At 47.8% G+C, this 19,578-nt stretch overlaps 1 protein-coding gene across 1 annotated transcript in view; it reads right to left on the reverse strand.

The window, feature by feature from the left end:
• The window catches only part of PARD6G (par-6 family cell polarity regulator gamma), a 97,827-nt gene extending 81,540 nt beyond the window's left edge, over nucleotides 1–16,287 (reverse strand). The window contains exon 1 of the mRNA XM_054460801.2: nucleotides 15,984–16,287. Coding sequence (XP_054316776.1) covers nucleotides 15,984–16,055 — 72 coding nt within the window. The 5' untranslated portion in view covers nucleotides 16,056–16,287. The remainder of the gene's footprint in view (nucleotides 1–15,983) is intronic.
• Between the last annotated feature and the right edge of the window lie 3,291 nt (nucleotides 16,288–19,578).

A 19,578-nucleotide genomic window follows, 5' to 3' on the forward strand; every position in this document is an offset into this window, starting at 1 on the left:
CGTGATAAGACAGAAAATAAATGCACCCACTCAGCAGGCAGGCTTTTAGGAGGAGCAGAGAAATTCACACAGTGCTCTGACGGCCCTCGAGACACAAAGGCTTCACGAACACCCTCCCGTGAGTGTAGAAGGGATGAGCTGCCAGCCAGGCAACCCAGGCACACCTCCCAGGCTGAAGGTGGAGTGGAAGCTCTTGGCCCTGCGGGTGTCCACAGCTCACCATGAGTGAAGCTGCTGTGAGGTCTTCATTCCACACATCAAGTTCAGGCACGTTTTCCAAGAAAGACTGTCCAACTTTCATTGTACACAAAGGGCCCCAGCACAGCGATGTCCTGGACCTCTGGCACAGTGCCAGCCCTGTTCTCACCTCAGGTCCCAGCTTCTCCCCCAACATCTGGCCCACCAGAGGGACCCCAGAGATTGGTCAGGAAATGCATAAGAACAGCCAATTAAACCACACAATTCGAAGAAAGGTTGGGAAAGCCCTTCACACATCAGCAGTGGGGACCTTAAATTCTGTAAGATAAAGGATCTTTTCTGATTTTGATTAATCAACAAATAGCTAATAAGTTGTGGTTCAAGGCCTCCAGGACCTACAACTGCCTCACCCCAAATCCAGACAGGGGTCACAGTCTCTGTGTACACCAGAGCCAGGAACAATTCCAATGCTGAGTCATAGGTAAGATCAATGACCGAGATCACCCCCATAGGGCAGACTTGCATCACTGAAAGCCGGTATTAGTGGGGCACGGTGGTGTGCACCTGTAGTCCCAGCTACCCGGGAGGGAGGCTGAGACAGGAGGATCCCTCAATCCCAGGTGGTCGAGGCTGCCATGAGCCATGATTGCATCACTGTACTCCAGCTTGGGCAACAGAACAAGACCTCATCTCATAAATAAAGCCATCATCCTAAGTGGCTAAAGGTCATCAGCATGAGTGTCCATGTGAGTAGTCAAAACAGAAAGCATGTTATGTGCTAAAGAGAAGCATGCCCATGTGGCCACTAGAGGACATGGGCAAGAACATCTGCTGGGAACAGCCCCCACCTCCATCGGCAGGACACACCTAAGCTGCGGTTCATTCACACAATGGAATACTAAGTCTCCATCAGAAATAAGGTCTACTGATACATACAACACAGATGGATCGTGCAGACATGACACTGAACTAGAGAAGACAGAAAGCACTCAACCTAATAATAAAAAACTGGTGTGGCTCTAGTCAAGATGGCCGAATAGGAACAGCTCCAGTCTACAGCTCCCGGCGTGAGCGACGCAGAAGACGAATGATTCCTGCATTTCCAACTGAGGTACCGGGTTCATCTCACTGGGGATTCTCAGACAGTGGGCGCAGGACAGTGGGTACAGTGCACCGAGTGTGAGCTGAAGGAGGGCAAGGCATCGCCTGACCCGGGAAGCGCAAGGGATCAGGGAATTCCCTTTCCTAGTCAAGGAAAGGGGTGACAAATGGCACCTGGAAAATCGGGTCACTCCCACCCTAATACTGCGCTTTTCTGATGGTCTTAGCAAATGGCACACCAGGAGATCATATCCCATGCCTGGCTCAGAGGGTCCTACGCCCACAGAGCCTCGCTCATTGCTAACACAGCAGTCTGCGATCAAACTGCAAGGCAGCAGCGAGGCTGGGGGAGGGGTGCCCGCCATTGCCGAGGCTTGAGTAGGTAAACAAAGTGGCCAGGAAGCTCGAACTGGGTGGAGCCCACCGCAGCTCAAGGAGGCCTGCCTGCCTCTGTAGACTCCACCTCTGGGGGCAGGGCATAGCTGAACAAAAGACAGCAGAAACCTCTGCAGACTTAAATGTCCCTGTCTGACAGCTTTGAAGAGAGTAGTGGTTCTCCCAGCATGCAGCTTGAGATCTGAGAATGGTCAGACTGCCTCCTCAAGTGGGTCCCTGACCCCCAAGTAGCCTAACTGGGAGGCAACCCCAGAGGGGCACACAGCCGGGTACCCCTCTGAGACAAAACTTCCAGAGGAACAATCAGGCAGCTACATTTGCTGTTCACCAATAATCGCTGTTCTGCAGCCTCCGCTGCTGATACCCAGGCAAACAGGGTCTGGAGTGGACCTCCAGCAAACTCCAACAGACCTGCAGCTGAGGGTCCTGACTGTTAAAAGGAAAACTAACAAACAGAAAGGACATCCACACCAAACCCCATCTGTACGTGACCATCATCAAAGACCAAAGGTAGATAAAACCACAAAGATGGGGAAAAAACAGAGCACAAAAACTGAAAATTCTAAAAATCAGAGCACCTCCCCTCCTCCAAAGGAACGCAGCTCCTCACCAGCAATGGAACAAAGCTGGACGGAGAATGACTTTGACGAGTTGAGAGAAGAAGGCTTCAGACGATCAAACTTCTCTGAGCTAAAGGAGGAAGTTCGAACCCATGGCAAAGAAGTTAAAAACCTTGAAAAAAAGATTAGACGAATGGCTAACTAGAATAACCAATGCAGAGAAGTCCTTAAAGGACCTGATGGAGCTGAAAACCACGGCATGAGAACTACATGATGAATGTACAAGCCTCAGTAGCCGACTCGATCAACTGCAAGAAAGGGTATCAGTGATGGAAGATCAAATGAATGAAATGAAGTGAGAAGAGAAGTTTAGAGAAAAAAGAATAAAAAGAAATGAACAAAGCCTCCAAGACATATGGGACTATGTGAAAAGACCAAATCTATGTCTGATTGGTGTACCTGAAAGTGATAGGGAGAATGGAACCAAGTTGGAAAACACTCTGCAGGATATTATACAGTAGAACTTCCCCAATCTAGCAAGGCAGGCCAACATTCAGATTCAGGAAATACAGAGAACGCCACAAAGATACTCCTCGAGAAGAGCAACTCCAAGACACATAATTGTCAGATTCACCAAAGTTGAAATGAAGGAAAAAATGTTAAGGGCAGCCAGAGAGAAAGGTCGGGTTACCCACAAAAGGAAGCCCATCAGACTAACAGCTGATCTCTCAGCAGAAACTCTACAAGCCAGAAGATAGTGGTGGCCAATATTCAACATTTTAAAAAAAAAGAATTTTCAACCCAGAATTTCATATTCAGCCAAACTAAGCTTCACAAGTGAAGGAGAAATAAAATCCTTTACAGACAAGCAATTGCTGAGAGATTTTGTCACCACCAGGCCTGCCCTAAAAGAGCTCCTGAAGGAAGCACTAAACATGGAAAGGAACAACTGGTACCAGCCACTGCAAAAACATGCCAAATTGTAAAAACCATCGAGGCTAGGAAGAAACTGCATCAACTAATGAGCAAAATAACCAGCTAACATCATAATGACAGGATCAAATTCACACATAACAATATTAACCTTAAATGTAAATGGGCTAAATGCGCCAATTAAAAGACACAGACTGGCAAATTGGATAAAGAGTCAAGACCCATCAGTGTGCTGTATTCAGGAAACCCATCTCACGTGCAGAGACACACATAGGCTCAAAATAAAGGGATGGAGGAAGATCTACCAAGCAAATGGAAAACAAAAAAAGGTAGGGGTTGCAATCCTAGTCTCTGATAAAACAGACTTTAAACCAACAAAGATCAAAAGAGACAAAGAAGGCCATTACATAATGGTAAAGGGATCAATTCAACAAGAAGAGCTAACTATCCTAAATATATATGCACCCAATACAGGAGCACCCAGATTCATAAAGCAAGTCCTTAGAGACCTATAAAGAGACTTAGACTCCCACACAATAATAATGGGAGACTTTAACACCCCACTGTCAACATTAGACAGATCAACGAGACAGAAAGTTAACAAGGATATCCAGGAATTGAACTCAGCTCTGCACCAAGCAGACTTAACAGACATCTACAGAACTCTCCACCCCAAAATCAACAGAATATACTTTCTTCTCACCACCACACCACACCTATTCCAAAATTGACCACATAGTTGGAAGTAAAGCACTCCTCAGCAAATGTAAAAGAACAGAAATTATAACAAACTCTCTCAGACCACGGTGCAATCAAACTAGAACTCAGGATTAAGAAACTCACTCAAAACCGCTCAACTACATGGAAACTGAACAACCTGCTCCTGAATGACTACTTGGTGCATAACAAAATGAAGGCAGAAATAAAGATGTTCTTTGAAACCAACGAGAACAAAGACCCAACATACCAGAATCTCTGAGACACATTCAAAGCAGTGTGTAGAGGGAAATTTATAGCACTAAACGCCCACAAGAGAAAGCAGGAAAGATCTAAAATTGACACCCTGACATCACAATTAAAAGAACTAGAGAAGCAAGAGCAAACACATTCAAAAGCTAGCAGAAGGCAAGAAAGAACTAAGATTAGAGCAGAACTGAAGGAGACAGAGACAAAAAAAAAAAACCCTTCAAAAAATCAATGAATCCGGGAGCTGGTTTTCTGAAAAGATCAACAAAATTGATAGACTGTTAGCAAGACTAGTAAAGAAGAGAGAAGAATCAAATAGAAGCAATACAAAATGATAAAGGGGATATCACCACCGATCCCACAGAAATACAAACTACCATCAGAGAATACTATAAACACCTCTACACAAATAAACTAGAAAATCTAGAAGAAATGGATAAATTCCTCGACACATACACCCTCCCAAGACTAAACCAGGAAGAAGTTGAATCTCTGAATAGACCAATAACAGGCTGTGAAATTGAGGCAATAATTAATAGCTTACCAACCAAAAAAAGTCCAGGACCAGATGGATTCACAGCCGAATTCTACCAGAGGTACAAGGAGGAGCTGGTACCATTCCTTCTGAAACTAAAAGAGGGAATCCTCCCTAACTCATTTTATGAGGCCGGCATCATCCTGATACCAAAGCCTGGCAGAGACACAACAAAAAAAGAGAATTTTAGACCAATATCACTGATGAACATCGATGCAAAAATCCTCAATAAAATACTGGCAAACCAAATCCAGCAGCACATCAAAAAGCTTATCCACCATGATCAATTGGGCTTCATCCCTGGGATGCAAGGCTTGTTCAACAAACACAAATCAGTAAATGTAATCCAGCATATAAACAGAACCAATGACAAAAACCACATGATTATCTCAACAGATGCAGAAAAGGCCTTTGACAAAATTCAACAACGCTTCATGCTAAAAACTCTCAATAAATTAGGTATTGATCAGACGTATCTCAAAATAATAAGAGGTATCTATGACAAACCCACAGCCAATATCATACTGAATGGGCAAAACCTGGAAGCATTCCCTTTGAAAACTGGCACAAGACAGGGATGCCCTCTCTCACCACTCCTATTCAACACAGTGTTGGAAGTTCTGGCCAGGGCAATCAGGCAGGAGAAAGAAATAAAGGGTATTCAATTAGGAAAAGAGGAAGTCAAATTGTCCCTGTTTGCAGATGACATGATTGTATACCTAGAAAACCTCATCGTCTCAGCCCAAAATCTCCTTAAGCTGATAAGCAACTTCAGCAAAGTCTCAGGATACAAAATCACTGTGCAAAAATCACAAACATTCTTACACATCAGTAACAAACAGAGAACCAAATCATGAGTGAACTCCCATTCACAATTGCTTCAAAGACAATAAAATACCTAGGAAACCAACTTACAAGGGATGTGAAGGACCTCTTCAAGGAGAACTACAAACCACTGCTCAATGAAATAAAAGAGGATACAAACAAATGGAAGAACACTTCATGCTCATGGGTAGGAAGAATCAATATTGTGAAAACGGCCATACCGCCCAAGGTAATTTATAGATTCAATGCCATCCCCATCAAGCTACCAATGACTTTCTTCACAGAATTGGAAAAAACTACTTTAAAGTTCATATGGAACCAAAAAAGAGCCCACATCGCCAAGCCAATCCTAAGCCAAAAGAACAAAGCTGGAGGCATCACGCTACCTGACTTCAAACTATACTACAAGGCTACAGTAACCAAAACAGCATGGTACTGGTACCAAAACAGAGATATAGACCAATGGAACAAAACAGAGCCCTCAGAAATAATGCCACATATCTACAACTATCTGATCTTTGACAAACCTGACAAAAACAAGAAATGGGGAAAGGATTCCCTATTTAATAAATGGTGCTGGGAAAACTGGCTAGCCATATGTAGAAAGCTGAAACTGGATCCCTTCCTTACACCTTATACAAAAATTCATTCAAGATGGATTAAAGACTTAAATGTTAGACCTAAAAGCATAAAAACCCTAGAAGAAAACCTAGGCAATACCATTCAGGACATAGTCATGGGCAAGGACTTCATGTCTAAAACACCAAAAGCAATGGCAACAAAAGCCAAAATTCACAAATGGAATCTAATTAAACTAAAGAGCTTCTGAACAGCAAAAGAAACACCATCAGAGTGAACAGGCAACCTACAGAATGGGAGAAAATTTTTGCAATCTACTCATCTGACAAAGGGCTAATATCCAGAATCTACAAAGAACTCAAACAAATTTACAAGAAAAAAACAAACAACCCTATCAACAAGTGGGCGAAGGATATGAACAGACACTTCTCAAAAGAAGACATTTATGCAGCCAAGACACATGAAAAAATGCTCATCATCACTGGCCATCAGAGAAATGCAAATCAAAACCACAATGAGATACCATCTCACACCAGTTAGAATGGCGATCATTAAAAAGTCAGGAAACAACAGGTGCTGGAGAGGATGTGGAGAAATAGGAACACTTTTACACTGTTGGTGGGACTGTAAACTAGTTCAACTATTGTGGAAGTCAGTGTGGCGATTCCTCAGGGATCTAGAACTAGAAATACCATTTGACCCAGCCATCCCATTATTGGGTATATACCCAAAAGATTATAAATCATGTTGCTATAAAGACACATGCACACGTATGTTTATTACGGCACTATTTACAATAGCAAAGACTTGGAACCAACCCAAATGTCCAACAATGATAGACTGGATTAAGAAAATGTGGCACATATACACCATGGAATACTATGCAGCCATAAAAAATGATGAGTTTATGTCCTTTGTAGGGACATGGATGAAGCTGGAAACCATTATTCTCAGCAAACTATCGCAAGGACAAAAAACCAAACACCGCATGTTCTTACTCACAGGTGGGAACTGAACAATGAGAACACATGGACACAGGAAGGGGAACATCACACACTAGGGCCTGTTGTGGGGTGGGGGTAGGGGGTAGGGATAGCATTAGAAGATATACCTAATGTTAAATGATGAGTTAATGGGTGCAGCACACCAACATGGCACATGTATACCTATGTAACAAACCTGCATGTTGTGCACAAGTACCCTAAAACTTTAAGTATAATTTTAAAAAAAACTATTTTTTTAACCAGAAGTAAAAAAAATAAAAATAGAAATAAAAAACTGGTCTGGCGATAGAGACCCTAATAGTGGTTACCTCGGGGGTAGGTACTCACTAGAAAAGGGCATGAAGGAACCTTCCTGGACGCTGGAATGTTTTGCATCTTGACCACCAAGCCGTACACTTAAGACGAGTGTACTTCACTGTAACACACTGACTGAACACAGCAGACACTGTCGTTGGGCTAAGGGGGTCTGGGACAGCTTCCTGAACAGGCAGTGATCTGAGCCCTGCGGCAGGAAGGCAAGGCTGAACTTCCACTGGCAAGAGCAGGAAAGGATCGGCTTGCTGGCAGGTCACAGAATCAGGGGGAGGGGCGGGGGGGGAGGTGGGAGGTGACAAACTAGTAGTTTCACGTAGGCCACGTGGGAGGGCCTCGGTGCCCAGGCTGAAGGCATCCGTACTACGGTGGTTTTCAAACTTTTTAAGCAGCAAAAGCCTTTTCTTCCCCCCAAGTGAAATGCTACACGTGTATCTCAAAACAAAGCAGATCTGCTCTGGTTGGGGCTGGGAAGTGGAGCCCTCCCCTCTTAGACTCCTCTGCCACAGTCTATGAAGTATGGGATGGGTGACTGATGTGAAGGGAGAATAAGGGAGAGGTGGGCCAGGGGCCAGGGTGCAGGAGTGCACGTCCTTAGACCCCAGGAACATGGGAGCAGCAGGGAGAAGAGGGGGTCGAAGGTACCTGATGACACAGCTGTACCGGAAGTGCCCTGGTCCAGCCACCCCATTCCCAGTGGGCTGGTCCTTGGAGCACCTGAGCGTGCCCAGGCAGCTCTGCAAGAGGAAGTGTGTAGGGCTGATGGTCTACAACAGGGGTACCCTGGGCCACACTGGAAGAAGAATCATCATCTTGGGCCACACATAAAATGCACTAATGACAGCTGATGAGCTAAAAAAAAAAATTACCAAAAAAAAAAATCTCATAAAGTTTTAGGAAAGTTTATGAATTTGTGTTGGGCCACGTTATTCAAAGCCATCCTGGTCCACATGTGGCCCACAGGGCATGGATTGGACAAGCTTGGTCTACAAGGAAGGGGCACAAGCACCCCTGGAGCTGCTGAGCTGGCAACAAGCAGGTTCCTGGCCTATCTCTAAGTACTGAGAAACTCAGGAGGTGCCAACAGCAACAGAAATAGCTATGTGGGCTTTTAATTTCCAAAGTACCTCACCTTCTCCCCTCACCTACAGCACTAGCGCCACTTACCTTCACAGGATGGAGAGGGCAAGGCCACTGACGTCTCTCAGGGATGCCCCGGCAATAAGCCAACTGGCAAATCAATGTATCAATATATTTTAATTGTTAAAGAAAAGAAGCTTATTTGGCTCACAGTTCTGCAGACTGTACAAGAAGCATGGTGCCAGTATCTGTTTCCGGGGAGGGCGTCTGGCTGCTTCTACTCACAGTGGAAGGTGGAAGGGGAGCCGGCATGTGGCAAGAGAGGAGGCAACGGGGGAGGAGTCAGGCTCTTGTTAACAACCAGCTCTTGCTAGAACTCATAGAGCAAGAACTCACTCATTACTATGAGGATGGCACCAAGCCATTCATGAGGGATCCACCTCCATGACCCAAACACTTCCGTTTAAGCTCTACCACCAACATCGGGGACCAAATTTCAACATGAGGTTTCGATGGTCAAATATCCAAGCTATAACATTCTCCCTGTCCCCACAAATCTCATGTCCTTATTACACTGCAAAATATAATCATCCCTTCTCAATAGTCCCCAAAAGTCCTAACTTGTTCCAGCATCAGCTCAAAAGTGCAAGTAGTTGTCCCTTTCCTCAAAAAGTAATTTTCTAAATTTGCGTAACAGACTGTTTCTGAACCAGTAGCTGTCAGGAAAACCCACTTGTTTTTCATCTGAATTCGACCCAAGGAACACTGATTGTGTCTCTACTATAAACAAGGCACTGCTCTTCCCACCTCCAATGTTGAGCTCTTCCTTACACAGCACGCCATTAAGAAACGCGGCTAGGGTTCTAAACTGGCCTCTGAAAACATGTGGGGAAGATTAAAGAGCCCCAAATAAGGACAAGTGGGGACTGGACCCTATCTGCCTCTGGGAGCTATGGAGACCTGGCCTAGAATCTCAAACCACCTCACACAAGCATCACTGTTGCTGATGCAGAGACTATCAGAGCAATTTCAGGGGAGACTCAACACATTGACTGGTCTTGCTGGGTGGTGGGATGACTGGGCTGCACCGGAAACCTCCGATTTCAAGGAGACGTGAAGCTGTGGATCTGGTGATAGCTTGATTATCAGGACAAAGGACACTCCACCTCACCCAAATCTGCCCACTTACCTGACTGAACCTTCACTGGTGTTTCTAAGGCAGGGATGTTGTACGTTTTACCCCAGCACATGCCCTATGCCTGACACAAAGTAATTGCTCAGTAAATGAGTAAACAAATATATGGATGAGATCAGACTTTGAAACAACAGCTACTGAATAGAGGACTTCCCGTGAGGCCATGCAGCAAGAACCTTCTACAGTGATGCAAGAAAAATAAAACTTCTCCCCACAAAACACAAGACTAACCCTCCCAGCTGTTTCTTGCAAGCTCCAGATTCAGACAGCTGAGGGAGTCTCTCACCCTATGCACGGTGAGCTGGGAATGTGTGCACCTGTGTCCTGGTTTGTATTTCATTCCTTATTGGATCCTGAGAGGGGCGTGAGCCTGCTTCCGGCAGCCATGGACAACTGGTGGTTCCCATTCTAGACTTTGGAGCTAGACTATCTGGGTTCCAACCTCTCTTATGAGCTTTATGACCTTGGGCAGGTCAGTGAAGCACCCTGTGACTCAGTTTCCTCTTCATCTGTATAGTGGGTGTGATAAAGGAACCCTTGTTACAGGATTGTGATGGGCATTAGTGAACTATCTGCAACTGCAATGTATTTAGGATGGTCCCTGGCACATATATACACATATATTGGAGGGGCATTAAGTAAATGTTATTAATACTTCAGAACACAACCTCTGCACAGCAGGCAACGTCCAGCCTGGGGGACTCGGAGCAGGGCCGCAGGGTGTGTGTTGGGAAGAGGCTGGGGGCTACACAGGAGCATGTACCTCCCCAGGGTCATGGTGCAGTAGAAATTTGCCCAGAGGAAGTGGATTTGACATGTAAGCAGCCAGGTGAACAAGTCTAACCACCTGGGAGGTTCTGCTGCTGTCATGCCAGGCTCCCTTCTTGCTGCCTCTAAAGGTCATGGAGACCCCTTTATGGGAAAAGATCAGGATGCCTCTCCCCTTTGTACTAATTCTGGACATGATTCACAAACGCCAGAGCTTCTGAGACCTTGAATGGCTGCATCTCCCAGTCCCTGATATTCCTTCACTTCCCTAAAATTAGGGCCTTCTATCTGAAATGCCATGGGTCCTAGGAAAGGGCTCTACCCCCTGGCTAGCTGGGGTGCCAACCTGGAAGGCCATCACAGTCTCCCAGGCCACAGACCTGCAAGAAATTGGCAGCCTCCGGGGGCAGTGACGCCATCAGTGCCCCCCAGGCTGACTCTGCACTTGGGTCCCTGGTAAGTCTCCCTAAGATGTGACTTCCCAAATCAAGTCACTGAACCTGTTTAAGCACAGACATGCACAAATACAACAAAACTAAAGTCTTAAAAGGGTGTAGCTGACACACACAGGTGAGTCAAACCATGTCCAGGCAATTCTTAACTGGCCCACAGGAGGCAAGTGTCAGCCACCCAATGGGGAGGTCTGGCTTCAGCTCCATCCCACCGGCTGTCACACATCACACAGCTGGAAGGGCATGTTCCTGCAGCACCATGGCAGCCAATGGCCTCAGACAGCAATAAGATCTTGGGGACCAGAGGAGATATACTAACACAAAACACTGCACGCTTGGCTGTCCTCAGGAGAACCTGGCCAGCCAGTGCATCAGCCAGCCCACCAACAGGCTCCTCATACCCTTGTCATCCTGGAGGGCCCAAGTTTCATGCCTGGGGGCAAGGTCACAACAATCTCAGAGCCAGTCACCCTCAGCACCATCTGCACTGATTGGAAACATTGCGAACAAGAAGCTCCCATAACTCATTAACTCCCAAGAAAACTAACAGAGAAAAAGGATTCAGGACAAAACCAGGCAGTTAAAAATAAATATACAAATAGCCAATAAATACGAAACTTTCAACTCTCTAATAACTTAAGAGATACAAATTAAAACAATGGGATACCATTTCACTCATCTAATTGGGTAAGAATGAGAAAATGCCCAGCGCTAGGAGGAGCAAAGAAGAAAGGGATGGGGAGAAAGAGACAGATGAATGAATAGCTATGAAACAGCATCTATAAATTGGTAAAATAAACTTTCCAGAAGAAAAGTAGAAATACGTACTCAAAGCCTTTAAAAGCACATACTTTTCCCAGGTGATGTCACTTCCAGGAATTTGTGCTAAAGATCAGTAAGAATTTTGCACTGGTTTAATATAATCAATAATCTTTACATATTTTATATGTGTATATTCTATATATAATCCTTATATAAAGACTTAAAGATGTTATTTACAGCACTGTTTACTATGGAAAAAGTTGGGATTAACTTAAGATACTGGTTAGTCATGGTTTAGACATGAACAGGGATATGATGCAGTCTTTTTTTGTTGTCTAAAAATATTAATGACATGAAAAAACACTTGCAATACATGATAAGTTAGAGGGGAAGCTGGCTACATCATGACATGCCTATTTGACCCAAATTCTGTAACACAAGAGTGCGTCCATCATACATGCACACAAAAGACCAGAAGGCCAGAGGCAACATTTAACAGTGGCTCATCTTTGGACAGGAGAGCTACCAATGGTGTTTGCCCTTCTTTGTGCTTGGCTGTGGTTTCTAAATTTCCTACAATGACACTGTGTTAGCTTAGAATCCAAAAAAGCCCCAACATTATTTAATAAGGAAGCACAAATGGGATGAAAACCTTCTCCCTCAGATATAATTAACACGACAGACAATCTGTGCCGAACATAACTGTGGCACCAGCATCATGACAAGTGCCAATAAGATGACCAAAAACACCAAGAAGGGGTCGGACAGAGAAAGCTTGGTCTGGCACAGGCATCCAGAATGACTTTGTAGAAGAGGGAGCTGTCTAAGAAGGTCCTCAGGATAGGGCAGATTCTCAGAGAAAGCATTTCAGGTAGGGGAAGCCACAAACTAGGGACACACAGGCCAAAGAAAGCGTGGGCCAAGGGCATGAGCAGTGGGCCATCTATGCTCGAGTCTGAAGGAACTCAGGGCTCTGGGCTGAGCACACTGCTAGGACGGGGGTAAGTTGTGTTTCTCTGGATTTTTCAAGCTTATGCAGATGACAGTGGAACTGACGAAATACTGATATAGTTAAAGGTGTTGCTAAGTTCATAGTAGCACTGTGTTGCTTGCTATCTTCTCCTCATACGAAAATTCATCTCCATTTACTGCCCCCTGTAAACCCCTTCCAATCCCAGCACTGGCTTTTCTGCTACATTCTAAGGTGGCCAAGGACTCTTGCTTTCCTCCACCTGAAACACCCTAAACCTCTGCATAGCTCCTCCCTCCCCACTGCAGGTCCTGTGGAAGGAGAGGCAAAAGTCAAAGCTAAGTGCGAAAAAGGGTGGTCCCACGAACAGAACTAGGTAATCGGAAGTACGTACTGCTGCTGGTTTGGTGAGGAACAGATGAATCACTAGAATTAAGGTAAAAACGTCTGGAGAAGTATAAGGGGCTGCAAAATGAGGAAGAGCCACCAGGTCAAGATCAAGATCATACGCCCCCTTGCGCACACACACCAGCATCCTGTCCCTAAGCACTGGGGACTGACCATCTGTGGCAAATGGTTAATGACAAAAATTCTGAGAGAACCTAAGGCAGTTTTCCAACCTAATATCTTAAAATGCCAAAGAATTGTGACCTGCAGTATCTAACTCAAAGCGCTCTTGTATTCAATGCGTTTCATCTTGAGAGGTAAGCAGAAAAGGTATCATACCCATTTTACAGATGAAATAACCGATGCTTGGAAAAGTTAAATGACTTGCCCAAAAGCTCACAAATGCGGTAGGTGGCAGAACCCAGGCTGGACTTAGCTCCCCAGACGCCATTTTCCCCACAAACCAAACCACGGTGTTGCGGTGCTACATTTAGGTTGTCATAAGGCTTTGCTGCTATTTTGACAACATTGGCTCCCTATAGAGATAGATGCCATAGTAACAAATATTAACCATAAAGTGGCTAAGTGGGAAGCTGTGCGCAGAAGGAAGAGCCACAGGACCCTCTGGACAAGCAGTAAGTTCAGCCCCATCATGGTGGGGAGGGCACAACAGCAAGTCCAGTAAGGCCCAGGTCAGTGTGGCCCTTCCAAGGACACCCAAGTTCAACCAAAACTTTGGCGCTGCCACTCACCTCCAGACAAGCATCTGCTGCATCTGAACTTGAATCTATGCTTGGGGTGTGAGGCAGCACCCCTTCTTTGCCAAGTGGAGGTGGCAGAAGCAGGCAGGCTGACACCCCAGGGAAGGCAGAGGCAGCCTCTGTAGTGCCAGCAGCCCAGGACTGCAGGATGAGGCCTGGTGAGGGCATGTCCTCCAGACTTACCCTGTGCCTGGTTGAGGCCTCTGATTCTCTGGAGCTATGTGTGTGAGGAGGCAGCCACCCTCTGCAGAGGGCCAATGAGCACAGAACTGAGTCTAACGTTCGTGTTAACCAACCAGTCCTCCCTGGTTAAACAGCTGCTGTGAAGGGCAGCAGGAAGGATCCTAAGATGAAAGGGGGAAACTGCTCTGCACCTTGTGTTGGTGGTCACACAACCGCACAGACCTAGGCGTACACGAATGAGTGTGTTACGCTGCTGAGACCCACTAAGGTCTGTGTCCAGGATAGGACAGTGTGCTAGTCACACGAGATACCACCATCAGGGAGGCTGAGCAAAGAAAGGCTCAGAGGCTGAGAACATAGACCTCTATAGTCTCTCTCACAGCTACTTGTGAATGTACAATAATCTCTAAATAAAAAGTTAAATAAGATTACATACCACACGTGCTTTCTGGCTACTGTACTAGATAGTGCAGCTCCAGAGAGCTGTGTTCCCACTGAGCTAAAGAAACCCCCCGCCCATGCTTGTGGGCTCTTCCCCTCACCTAACCCACAGCTGGCACACTTGATTTGGGGGAGCTGGGGGCACTCCTGTGCTCCAGAGAAGATGGGTGTGGGGCCGAGGTCATGCGGCAAGGGTAAGGACAGGATCTTATGATAAATAAGGGATTCATTAAAAGACCGTGTACCCCTAAGTAGAGAAGCAGGCTGGAGAGGCGGCCATGCTGTTGCTGGGACACCTCCCCCCCTCAATCCTCTGCAGACACCCTGGAAATCCTACTCCAAAGGTCAGAGCAGCACAGCGAGAGGGGGCTGTTAGACTTGCCTCCCCAGAGACAGGGGAGGGAACACCCGCCCTGCGCCCAAGATAGGCACACAGTTGGGGGTGCGGGCTCCCACTCCGCCGTTAGAAGCCTTTCCCACAACTCTGAGAACCGGGGTGCGAGGAAAGAAAGGGCGAAAGGGCCGCTCAACTCCCAGAGAGTAGCCAGCGAAAGACCCGAGGGGCCCCCTCCCGCAGGACCCCGAACAACTGCAGCACCTCCTCAGCCCGCGGGGTCCACCAAGGAGACCCTCACAAACAATAGCATCTGCGGCGAAGGAACCACCCCCGCAAAGGGCAGAAGCGCCAGATCCTACCAGCCAATTACCCAGACGCGCATCGCGACCCGCAAGTTCGGGCACGCTCCGCCCGGGCGCAGGCAGCGGGAGGGGCCGGGCACGCCCGTGGGGGTGGTCTGGGTACGGGTCTGATCCGGGGGAGCGCTCGGGAGGGGTCTGGGTCTGAGCCGGGGGCGCGCCCGGGGGGAGTGGGCTGGGTCTGGGGCGGGGGCGCGTCCGGAGGTGGGGGAGTCTGGGGTGGGGGCGCGCCCGTGGGGGTGGGGTGGGGTGTCTGGCCCGGGGACGCGCCCGGGGAGGCGTGGTCTGGGTCTGGGCCGGGGGAGAGCCGGGTGCGTGCTCTGGGTCTGCGCCGGGGAGCGCGCCTGGTTCCTGGATGTTTGGTACCAAGCGGGTGGGGGACGCCGGGCTCGGAGCCGGCGGCAAGTCTCCTCCTGGCCGGTAACGAGCCTCCTCTGCAGCCTTGAAGGCGCCTTAGCCAGGACCATCCCACGGCCCGGGCCCCCAGAGCCCCCCCACGGCCCCGAATCCGAGCAGCCCCTGGCCCTCAACTCGCCCCGGAAAGGCCGCCCTCCCCTCCAATGTGTGGCGCGCCCCGATCGCCTCTCACTCGTGGAACAAAAGAGCAGCTCCCGCGGAGCGGGTCCAGAGTCTGCACGGACTGTCCGATGGCCCTCGGCCCTCTGAGCGCCGCGGCTGCCGGGCTTTGTGTCCGCGCGGGGGGCGGGAAGGACGGCCGGGGTCCCCAGTGCGCGTCCCGCGGAGCGGCGCGCGGCGCCCGAACTCGAAAGTTGTCGCCGGCGCCTGTCGCCTCCACGCCGCCCCAGTCCCCTCCGCGGGGCGCCCCATTCATTAGCCAGGAGACTGGGCGCAGGGCCGCCGGGCGGGCGGGGGGCTTACCTTGCTCTTGACTTCCACTGCGCTGCAATCGTAGAATCGCAAGGTCTGAGACTTGTGAAAACTCCGGTTCATGGTTTCGGCCCCGGTCAGCCTCGCCGTCGCCCTCGCTCCTCAGGGGCCGCAGAAAGACTCCCGGGGGCGGCGCCCCCAGGCCCCGGCCCCGGCCCCGGCCCCGGCCCGCGCTCTCTTGGCCGGCGGGCTGCTCCCGGTGCTGCGGGCCCGAGCTGGGCTGGCCGCGCGCCTCAGGGACTCCAGGGGCCGCGCGCGGGAGGAGCGCGGGGGACGCCGGCGCGCGCCGCCCCACCTCCCGGCGCCCGCGCCCGCGCCCCGCCCCCGAGCCCCGGAGGCCCCGCCCATATCCCCGCCCACAGCCCCGCCCCGCGCTCCGGAGGCCCCGCCGCGCCACGCCCCCACGCTGCAGCTCCGCGTCGGATCGCCAGTGGGTGTGCGCCCTCTTGTCCACAATCCCAGAGCCTGGGGAAAGGAGCATCGCGGCCGGCCCAAGGCGTCTGGTTTTGATTGCCTCCACCGAGCAACCTAGGATAGGGGTTGATTTTTGCCATTGTTTTGGGTAATATTCAAGTGAGGAATGCTAACGAGAACCACTGGAGACCTGATCTCAAAAGGCATCACCTGTCAGTACTAATTGTCAGGTTGTTGATGGCCTGGGAGAAGGGTTTTATCAAACAGGCTTAGAGCAGCCTGGCCAATACGGTGAAACCCTATCTCTACTAAAAATACAAAATTAGCCGGGTGTGGTGGGGGGTGCCTGTAATCCCAGCTACTGGGGAGGCTGAGACAGGAGAATCGCTTGAACCCGGGAGGCGGAGGCTGCAGTGAGCCGAGATCGCATCACTGCACTCCAGCCTGGGAGAAAGAGCGAGACTCCGTCTCAAAAAATAAAAAATAAAAATAAAGGCTTAGAGGGCTTTATTAGATTGCCTATCTTTAGGGAGAGGATCAGAAGCACCTGCCTGATGCGAAAGGAGACTTTTTTCTAAGGCAGCTAGAAAAAGAGAACCTGTTAAAACAAAGCATCAATTACTAGCAGCATCAATGAATATTTACCAATCAAGAGGCCTCTGAAACGGGCTTGCTGAAACCAAAGATACAGCCCTTGCCCTTGAGGAATTTGTGATGAAGTTCAGAAGACAAGACAGTTTTTTAAAAATCATTGTGATGTATACTATGAACTGTAATCTACAAGCCATATAATTATAAATCTCACCATACATTCATTGCAAAAGAAACCTGCAGAATATAAAGAAGTGAAAAAACCTGTAAAAATTACCTGTAGTCATGCTACTCAGCAATCAACTGTATTAAACTTTGGTGTATTTTATTTTCACTTATTTTTGTGCATATATATTTGTATATTTTACAAAGTTGTGACCATGCTGTTTATCTGGTTTTACAACTTGCACTTTTCACCTTATGCTATATAATGAACTTTTTTTCCTTCTAAAAACAGGGTCTTGCTATGTCGCCCATGTTGTAGTGCAATGCCACAATCACAGCTCACTGCAGCCTCAAACTCCTTGGCTCGAGCAATCCTTCCACCTCAGCCTCTTGAGTAGCTAGGACCACAGATTTGTGCCACCACACAGACTAATTTTATTTTTATTTTTGTTTTATTAAATGTTCTTAGAGAAGATGTTTTCTAAAAGGTGCTTATATGAATATAGGCATAATTTATAATCATTTCATTATTGTTGGATATTTAAGATGTTTCCACTATTAAGCTTTTATATCATACTGTGTTTTAAAAATTTGCTGATATTCAATGTTTTAAATTGACTTCTAAAATTAGAACTACTAGGCCACAAACTACATACCTCTAAAGCCTTAACACAAATTACTTTCATAGAAATCTGATTTTCCCTTATTTTTGCTAAGTATTTACCCTGTTATATGCTGGGACTTAGTGCCAGGGAGTACCATTACAAAGCCACTGAGTTATAATCACTGCCCTTTAGAGAAATGCTAGGCTGGCCAGAGGACCAGATATGTAAACAGAGTTCCAAAACAAGGCACATGTGCAGTAAGTAAGCAAGCAAACAAAAAATGCCAAGAGACACACACTTGGCAAGCAGACTGTGGACAGAGGTGCTGACATTCTTTCAAGGGAAATTTCCTAAACTGAATGCAAATCTTTGGATTTGAGAAAACTCACAGGCTCAATGCTGAGTGCAAGTTGCCAATTACAGTGGGCAACATTGGTTCGTGGTTAGAGGAGGCTCAGTAATATCCCCAGGGAGAAGCTCCAACTGACACATTTTAAGAAATGCAGAGACAAAGGACTGTGTGGAGGAATGAACAGCATTGTAGGCAATGAAGGTGGGAGTGAGGTCCACCCAGCAAGTTTGGGGCTTTGGAGTGGGAAGACGCTTTTTAAAGGAAAGGCTGGAAGGCTACAGAATTTCAAGTAGCCCTAGACTTGGCTTCTGGACCAGGTTGATGAGAGTGAGATCATTTTGTCAATGCCTATGGCTCAGAGTGTGGTGTAAGGCCCCAAATCTGCTCCACCTGGCACTTGTTAGCAACACCCCACCCCAGACCCACTGAATCAGAATCTGCACTTGAACAAGATCCCCAGGTGATTCAGGTCCACACTGAAGTTTGAGAGGTGCTGCTCCTTTATCTTAATCATCTGTTGCTCCACAGTTCTTGATTGGCATGATCTGCAGGCAAAAGCAGGAGGAAAGGGTGGGAAAGCTTGCTGTTGCATGTGGAGCCTGAGTTTCCAGCTGAGACTTGAACTGGATTTGCTAGGGCTTTGAGCTCTAGGTTGAGTCGGGTATAGACCAAAGAAAATTAACTGTGCCTTCAGCTGGAAAGGCTTTTACACAATACAGCAGCAAGATTGGAAAAAACAAAAACCCTCTCCTACCAGACACAGTGGCTCACACCTGTAATCCCAACACACTGGGAGGTTGAGGCTGGAGGACTGCTTGAGGCCAGGAGTTTGAGACTAGCCTAGGCAACATGGTGAAACCCTGTCTCTCCAAAAAATAAAAAAAAAATTAGCTGGGCATGGTGGGACACACCTATAGTCCCAGCTACTCAGGAGGCCAGGGTGAGAGAATCGCTTGAGCCCAGGAGGTCGAGGCTGCAGTGGGCTGTGATTGTGCCACTGCACTCCAGCCTGGGTGACAGAGAGAGACCTCATCTAAGCAAAAAGAAGGGAGGGAGGGAGGAAAAGGAAAAGAAGAAAGAAAGAGAAAAGAAAGGAGAGAGAAAAAAGACTCCTCAGATCCTGGCCTGATCGCCTGCCTTTTCACACAACCAGGGGGTCATGGGAGCCTCTGAGAGGCTGACTTGTTTCAGACAGAAAATGAGAGAGAAAATAGGAATGGGTAGAGGTTAAATCTTCCTCAAATCATGGCTTCTAAGAACCCATCTAATAACTGAACCATCAGGAGCAAAAAGGAAGTATGTTGTGGACCCAGTAAAATGTATTCCTTGACTGCGGGCAGTGGCTCACGCCTGTAATCCTAGCACTTTGGAAGGCCCAGAGGGGCAGATTGTTTGAGACTGGGGAGGCTGAGGTGGGAGGATTTCTTGAGACTGGAAGGTCGAGTGTGTGGTGAGCTGT

This window comes from Pongo pygmaeus, chromosome 17, assembly GCF_028885625.2.
Source record: "Pongo pygmaeus isolate AG05252 chromosome 17, NHGRI_mPonPyg2-v2.0_pri, whole genome shotgun sequence".
In the NCBI taxonomy this organism is placed as follows: domain Eukaryota; kingdom Metazoa; phylum Chordata; class Mammalia; order Primates; family Hominidae; genus Pongo; species Pongo pygmaeus.